The sequence below is a fragment of the Stylophora pistillata genome, chromosome 12 (genome assembly GCF_964205215.1).
Source record: "Stylophora pistillata chromosome 12, jaStyPist1.2, whole genome shotgun sequence".
NCBI lineage: Eukaryota > Metazoa > Cnidaria > Anthozoa > Scleractinia > Pocilloporidae > Stylophora > Stylophora pistillata.
Window position 1 is genome coordinate 14,528,994 of NC_142530.1, and position 8,507 is coordinate 14,537,500.

General features: G+C 36.3%; 1 protein-coding gene across 3 annotated transcripts in view; it reads left to right on the plus strand.

Annotated features, from left to right (window-relative positions):
• The first annotated feature begins 2,025 nt into the window (after positions 1-2,025).
• The window catches only part of LOC111330818 (leucine-rich repeat flightless-interacting protein 2), an 18,835-nt gene continuing 12,353 nt past the window's right edge, over positions 2,026-8,507 (plus strand). For 2 of the 3 annotated variants that reach the window (XM_088740811.1, XM_088740812.1), the window contains exons 1-4: positions 2,026-2,404; positions 6,117-6,212; positions 6,455-6,514; positions 6,966-7,082. In XM_088740811.1, the coding sequence (XP_088596937.1) occupies positions 2,315-2,404; positions 6,117-6,212; positions 6,455-6,514; positions 6,966-7,082 (363 nt within the window). In that variant the 5' untranslated portion in view covers positions 2,026-2,314. The remainder of the gene's footprint in view (positions 2,405-6,116; positions 6,213-6,454; positions 6,515-6,965; positions 7,083-8,507) is intronic. The other variant, XM_088740810.1, reaches the window with a different exon arrangement.

The window sequence follows — 8,507 nt, forward strand, 5'->3', positions numbered from 1 at the left end:
AATCCAACAAAAGTTGCTTGACAACACACCCAAAAGTTGCTCTAAAGTCGCTCAAAAAATTTAAAAGTTGCCACCCAAGTTTAAAAATAGTTGCTTATTTTTGAGAGTCATTTTGTTCCAGATTAACATGACGTTGTATGTGTAATTTAACATCATTTGTTGTGATTAATATAATCTCAACGTAACTAATAATAGAAAGTATTTTCTAATGACGCTTTGGATAGTCTTTCACGCGATCCCAAGCGTATGTTGTGTTTCCTTTCCCTGAGGACGAGGTCGAGATATGCTACCGCTTCTCGTTGTTTGTATCAGGACCTTCGTTGACGTGAATTTTGCGCTTTCTAGAAATTGAAGTTCTTTGCTGCTCTTGCAGGAATATTAAGAGTCACCCCCGCGGCTATGGTGAACTCAATAGTGTCAATATCTGTATTATTTTCATTTTCCTCGTCAGACATTTCAGCTTCTAATTGGTGGAGCCGGCGCGTGCGGGAAGCTCTATTGTTGGAGCGAATAACCGCTGGATGTAAGCACCCGTTAGATAGATAGCTGCTGTCCAGTTTGTGGGCGCACGTGTTATTTCATAGTATTTGAAAGAACGTATATACGACATCCTTAGTTTTGACCAGTTTTAATAAAAAAACCTTTTGATAAAGACCATTTTGATGGTTTGGTCAGTTTTTAACTATTTGTTGACTCAAAATTAAAGTTGCCAAGGAAGGCAAAAGTTGCTCTAGGTTGCTGACCGTTGCTCGCAATACAAAACTGGGTTGCTGAAAATGCTAAAAGTTGTTCAAAAGTTGCCGAGCACAACCTATTTATGCCTAACAGCATTCGGTCAGTATTTCTTTCAGCCTGATGACCAGCACTTACCTTCACATTGAAATTTCCTGTATTTTTAGGAAGTTTCTAGTACTTCTTTCGGCGCTGCGGGGGTTTCTTACAGACGGTCTCTCCATTAGGCCTAGGCCCTTGCAGATTGTGCTAGCAGGATTTTTTGGCGTAGTTGAGAAAAACGACCATATTTTTTTCACTTTTTTAACGAAAGTGGCAGTACTGGCATAATCAGCATATTTTAAGTGTTTTTGTTGGGAACATTACCAAATTCATATATAATTTCAGTCAATGGTTCAGTCAGTTTCAAGTTCATTTATTTATTTATTTATTTATTTATTATGACTTAAGGATTTGTACAAAGCAGTACCGGAGAAAGAAACAATAGGACATAAGTCCCCTATTAGGTTTAAGCTCCAACCCAACCCTCTCCTAAAATATTAACTTAATAATATAAATAGAGTTAATAGGCTGCTTAACAAGTGCACGCAACAAGGGTATTTACACGGCAACATTTAGCTGTTTAGGACAAATTATTTTAAAAGGACGAAAGTTGTTGCCATCAAAAACGTTGAAAAGTCTCTTCTTGAAATAAAACGACTTAAGTTTACGCTTGAAAGAGTCACTAGATTCAGCCTGCCTAACATCATTAGGTATATTGTTTCACAAATTTGCTATCCTATTAAAATAGAAGTCCCGAAATATTGATTTACGATTATTATTCATCTTGAAGTTCAGACCTAAGCACCAACTATACTGCGTCGTTCATCGTTTAGAGGACCGGACACACCGGAAATACAGAATTCGTCCGTCACAGTTCCCGCGTTTACAGGCAAAATAATGGCATTGGTTGGTTGTGTTTTATCCGTAGCAAGTCAAAATGGAGAAGATATCATGCTTTACTAACAATTAATATGTAATTAATCTGGACTTTTTTTGTTTTGTTTGCTTTTTGTTTTTTGTTTTGTTTTGTTTTTTTGAAAATTACAATTTAAGAAGAAGTAGCGTAATTTTCAAAAGCGGGCATAATTTTGAGCACAATCTGACAAAAAAAATCGAGTAAAGCTCGTAGCATTTTATAGGATATTCTTCTTTTTCTAGCACAATCTATCAGAGAGCCTGCCCCGCCCCCTTGTGGAAGAAGCACGGTCAGCGGATAGCACGATTGGAAAATGTCAGCGCATGTATTCTTTTGGTTTTGATCCGGGAGATTCCACCGAGAGGCGACTATGGCGGAAAAGTGGTGTTACGAAGCGAAAAATATTTGCCTTGCCTTGTGAATTTATTCCAGGAGTGTTGAACGAAGCAAAGCAGATAATTAGGCTGTGCCCGCCGGGCTCCTTCGTAGAAAAACTGCAAAACGTGCGGACTTATTGTGCACAATTTGTGGAAACAGATGTAAGTTCTAGTATTCAATCCAGACTAGCTGATTGCTCAAAAGTTGCCGAGGAAGGTGTGTGTTTGTGTGACTTCATTGTCGAAAATGAGCTCAGCACACGGCGGTAGAAGAAGGCCGCTTAACAGGACAACGTCTTCTTCAGAAGACCAGGCCTTAAATCAAATTGCTCGTGAGGTAAGAGATCATTTGTCCGTAATCTCTATAACGTGAATTTTGATTCGTGTCGGGAGACTCATTTACTGGACCAGAATTTTTAATGCTGACGTAGAACTAGCGATTTTTCGCCCAAAGCCAAGTAATTGAACGCTTTGTTATGGTTGTTTGGTCCTTCGTGGGTTAGCTTTCAAGGTTCTTTCCTGAATTTCTGGGCATTTAAATTCCCTCGTCGTAAATTTCGTGAATACATTTCATGAATGATGTCAATTTCTAGTGACAGTTTTACATTAATGAGAGCAAGTCACGATTTTGCGGTAGCTGTGATGCTCATTGTTGAACATATCCTGAAAATAATTTCGAGTCGAACGCTTTTTTTTCATTCATTTCAGTTTTACTTTTTTGCCTTCTATGGCGTTAGATGGTTCCCGAGTTTCGTAGCTTTCGATAACCCAGCTTTTTATCAGTTGCCTGCTCGCTCTGGGGCGTGTTGGTGTTGTTTATTATTTACGATTGCTACCACTTTGACTTTTTACGGTGGGCGGCCACCTAAACCATTTCCTGTATAAATTCAGTACGTTCCAACTACTCGTAGTCCGCGTTGAACTGCGCTTTGTGATAATTTACCCTTTGAAGACTGTAGTTTCTTTTGCTGATAATCTTACTTTCGAATTTTAACCGCTTTACAGGTGATAAAATTCGTCGCACTTTAGTTTTTTTCGGTTTTGAAATAACAATCCCAGTCATTGATATTGGAATTAAAACCATTCTTTCTATTAAGCAGTTAACCATTCAAATTGCCTGTATATGGTGATGATTTTGGAGGTTTAGTAAGTTACACTTTGAATTTGAAGCACACAGAATTGTTAATAATAGACATGTAGACAAATGCATCATTTGAAACCAGAATCAAATGTGTGTGAATGTTTATCTCCTGTAAACAAAATGCTTTTAAATATATTTTTCTTGATGGCAAAAGATAAATGACATTGATTAGAGAAAAAAAATTGATACAAGTCCTTCTAATCCTTTTGTATAGTCTGTTTGCATATTCTCAATAGTGTCTTTTATACATTTCCTCTGGTACTGATAAGGAGAATTTGCCTCTCAACTGAGAACTTCCTAAGGTGGTGATCCTTTCTTATATTCTCACTACTAAAGCATTTGATTCAGCAGTGATAATGTGAAGAGAAATTTGATTCTGTCACTCTTTGGGGTTAAATGGTTAAGCTGATGTTGTTCTCCTCAAAACTGACATTATTGTTGTAGAGAACAGAGGGTTCAACTCCCAGCAGTTTGGCCCAGGTTTGATTCAGTAATCTGGTGTAATGCAAGGTTTTTCTCAAGATTAGAAGGCAAATAAGAAATAGTTGGTGGCTAGATAATCATGAATGCCACATGTGCTGTTTTGTTGGATTACACATAAGTTGAATTGTCAGATGAAATATGTTAGTCGTTTTACAAAGTTCCCTTGAATCGTTGAGAAAATCGGAATGGATGCACTTGTTAAAACCTTTTGCTGGTAGATGAATGAGTTGCTAGTAACCGGACCCCTGCGTTTGTGCAAAGATTTCTGGGATTGCCACAGGGTAAACATTGCAGCTTGCTAGAAAGAAACATGTAGTGAAAGGCAGTTTTGATGTTCAGAAAAACAGTGTTTGAGAGAGATCAAAAGCTTTTTCACTGCAGTTTTATCATAAATGGATTAAGATAGTTTTAATACAAAGTAGATGTAAATTTTGGTGTGAATTATAGTAAAAACCCGCAAGTAAGAACCTAAAAATTAAGAACCTGTTAGCCTAAAATTTGCCATTTATACCTATTTAGCCTAAGAAAATTGAAATAGGTTCTTATTTTCTAAAATCATATAGTACATTACAGGTACACTGAACACTGAAATTATTTATTGTAATAGATGTAAATATACAAATTTATATTATTTCCCTTTTTGTGGAGGGGGGGGTAGGGGTGGTGTGGTGAATAAAATTAAAATATAGGACAATTACCAACTTGTTATGCAGGTGTGTTTTTCTCCATGAATAAGAACCTGTTTTAAGAACCTAAATAGCCTAAAATTTTGTTAAGTACCATTTATATAAGAACCTGTTTAGGCTAACTCCTAAAAATGTAGGTTCTTACTTGCGGGGTTTTACTGTATCCCAAAATATGTTATAAAATATACCAATAAACTTGCAGAAGAAAAGGTTCAGTTTTGAGCTGATTATCAACACTGGTTCATTCTCATAGATCACAACAAGAAAGCAATGTAGGTGTTAAATCACTTTAATTTATCACGATAATATTTAATGCTCAAGCATTCCATTTCAATTTTGTGCTCTTTTGAGGTAGCTGTATCAGTGCTCTTTTGTGATATAAAGCCAAGAAATTTGGTAAAGGTACACCAAATACAATTAAACAAAACTAAAAAGGCTTTAATGAGTTATTTCTTGGCAATTCATACCAAATATATCTAAGTAGAGAAGGTACAAATGAGTTGCTTAAGGAGCAATTATATGTCTACAGTTTCTGCTGGAGTTCCTGTGATCTTGCCTTTCCCAACATAATTATCCTCCCAAGGAGCTCAAGGAGAAAAGTGGCAGCTCAAAAATGTTTGGATTTTGCTCAAACAAACCATCACTTGAGCCAGGGGTTTCCTCTTGTTTTTCAGTGCTTGTTCCAAAGAGCAACAGTTCAGTTTAAAAAAAAAAAAACATTTCCATCACACTGACAACGACTTCTCTCCTTCGAGGAGGTATATTTTCAGACGTAGTAAGTTGTTTATTTGATATGTGGACAAGTATGAAGACAAGCTCTACATAGTTAATATAACTGATAAGACTTGAAGAGTTGTCTCCTCGTGATTTATGGCTAATTTTGTAATATGTCAAGACCATTAAGTGATGACGATTTCACAATAGACCTTACACAAGGAGAGAAGTTTATCAGTATATTTTATAACATATTTCGGGGTAATTCCCACCAAAACTTACACCTATCTTGTATTAAAATTATCTTAATCCATCTGTGATAAAACTATTACAAAAAAGGGTTGATCTCTCTCAAAATTTTTTTTTTTTTTTTAACCATCAAAACTGCCTTTCGCCATACATTTCTTTCTAGTGGGTTGCAATGTTTGCCCTGTGGTAATCCCAAAAATCTTTGTGCAAATGCAAGGATCTGGTTACTGGCAATTCATCATTATGTATTCAATTCCACTCAAAACTGGGTAATTGGCTGGGACACAGATTTCTTGATTTTATTTGATTTTTCAAAAGCTCTTGCGGTAAACTGAAGCCAAAGTAGCAGGTTAACCCTTAAAACCCCACCAACAGTTTGCAAGTTCTCTTTACTTTTCTATATACATTTCCTATAGTGTTTACAAGGAAAGAGTTTGTCTGACAATCGAGAGCTTCTTGAGTTCACAATCATCTCCTTTATTTTTATGACCTTAATGTTTTTGTTCAGGTGTGATACTGTTGGATAAAAATAATTAATTAGATGTTTATCATTCTCAGGGGATGAAGGGATAAGGATGGCAGACTTTCTGTCTAATGGCTCTTAATGACACTTTGGTCAAGCTTGTTTGATTGCTTTTTGGGACTTTTTTTTTTTTTCTGACTCCATTTTTTTCTCTGAATTATGTCTGGAAATCATTACTATTTAAATAGTTATGACTGGACATAGTTTAGATTTGAATTTCACTCATATTGTTAGTATTGAATTTTGGTTACAGGCAGAAGCACGTCTTGCAGCTAAAAGAGCAGCCCGAGCAGAGGCACGGAGTATTCGTTCAAAGGAGCTTGAAAGGCAACAACAGGAAGGTGGAAATGTAAGTCATGATTGAAAGTTATATGTGCTGTTTAAGTATTTTGCAACTTAATATCATAGAAAAATAAGCCAAAGTTGTCATATTTGAGTTGAAACAAACATCACAGGAAGTGAATTTTAACCCAAACAAAAGCACATGCAGATGATGTGAAGTGGTGGGAGAAGTTTTACAATTTAGCTATGTGAAGAGTAGGGAATTAGGTAAACAGAAAACAATGTTCCTTTTTGTTTCTGAAATTACAGGGTGAAGATGATGAACAGGTTATAAATGAGGAGCCACCCATCCCACCTGCTAGAAAGAAGGTAAACTTTAGATATACTGAGTATGAAAGAGTGAAGTTAATTATAGATTTGTGTGCTATGGTTATCAACAGTAGAAGCAAGTAGAACAACAAAAAACTTGCTTTGCTTCATGTACTTGCAAACATGTATGTTGGTTAACAGCCAGACATCCCTTTTATTTCACAAGCTAAGTAGCATAACTACCTTGGCTAACAATTGTCCTTAAACCTAATTCCAAATCACCAACAAGGTTTCCACATCAAATTATTTGAATGAATTATAGGAGGAAGAAGATATATGAAGTAGATAATTGAACATGATGTAACTAAAGCTAGATCTCTGTGACATAAAGTAACTGGATTGTTGGGCAGTGGATAACTGACCACTTTGTTGTCACCATACTCTGTTGCTTGAGGTCATCATAGTTTTTTGAGCTTTAATTTTCTCAATTGTTTTCCATCTTTGCGAGAAGAATCCAGTGGCAAGATCAATATCTACAGGATCTACAAGTGTTAGTACTGTTCAAAGGGACCAGAGCTTAGACATGAATGGGCCATTGGTGCCAGAGAAAGTTCTGAAAAGTCTTCAGGTTTGTTATTGTAGTTTACAAAAGACTTAAATATTGATGGCATTTTTTTTTTTTTTTTTGTGATAGGAGAACAGACAACAGAGCTTAATGTCAGGTTGATGTTTTTTAAATCAGAATTTCAGACTTTGATAACAGCATTGAATTTCACCCCCTTTCATCACCTCTTAAAACTTTTTTATAGACACCATGGAAACATCTGACCTTAAACTTGGCCTTTTGGAAAATCTCCTTAATAGTAAACATGATTTTTCTTTTTTTTTTTCATTTGTTTATTTGCCATTTTGTTATTTATGATACATCAATAGAAATAAAAAGAATTACATACACATTAAAATAATAATATAACAGAAGATTTAGAATATGGCAAGGAAACCCATAGGGAAACCAAGAGGCTTATGCAAACTACAGGCTCCTCATATTTTACAAAAGTGAGGTATCAGTTTTTTTTGGCATGGTTTAGGTACAAAATATTTTAGGTTAAAAGGGAAAGAACACACACCGCACACACACACACACACAAAACAACAACAACAACAATAGCAGGCACTCAGACAAACATATACTTGAGCAGCTTGAGAAAAGTAAGGAAGAGTAAGAAGGGATTCAAGGAAGGAGTAATGTTTACAGTTTAGACTCAAACAGGGAAAGTGTGTCAACATTTTGGATTTCTATATTCAGAGAATTGAAAAATTTAGGTCCTTGGAAGCATAACAAAAACTGTTTGATATTTGTTTGGCAAGGGGGTTGGAAAAGGAAATTATATTTCCTCGGAGGGTACCTACCAGAAGGGGAGATATGGTTCTCCAAGCTCCTTCAAAGACTGATGTGAGCAATACTGACCAGTGCAGTTCGCGGCGTGCGACGGCCTGGAACCCACGATTTTAATTAAATTCAATGCATGCGTAATGACATCCTCTGATTGAGTGGCAAGCTGAGTATTGATTAACAGACCAGGGTGGGGTGGTATAGATGTCTACTACCACTGGAAAGGGGACCAGTATTACTCGTATCAGTCTTCGAAGGAGCTTGGAGAACCATATCCCCCCTTCAGGTAGGTACCCTCCGAGGAAATATAATTTCTCCGTCACTCCTTCTCCGACTGATACTCACAATACTGGTGCAGATTACAAAGACACTGTTCATCAATGTCTAAATTTTTTTATTTTAAAACAACCATCTGGGATTAACAATATCAAAATCCATGTTCATTTGTCTTAAACGAATGTGCCATGTTAATGTCATTTTGGTTTGCCTGAAGCCAAAATACTTTGAACAAACTTATTCTTTAGGATAGCCTTGTGATAAAATTTTTTGAAGGTTGTTGCTGATGACTAGTTGGCAGCCGCAATGATATCTTCAAGAGGCACACCACCACCTGTAGCCATAGATGTTGCTGCAGCTTGTGTAGAATCACCGGTGTATTGA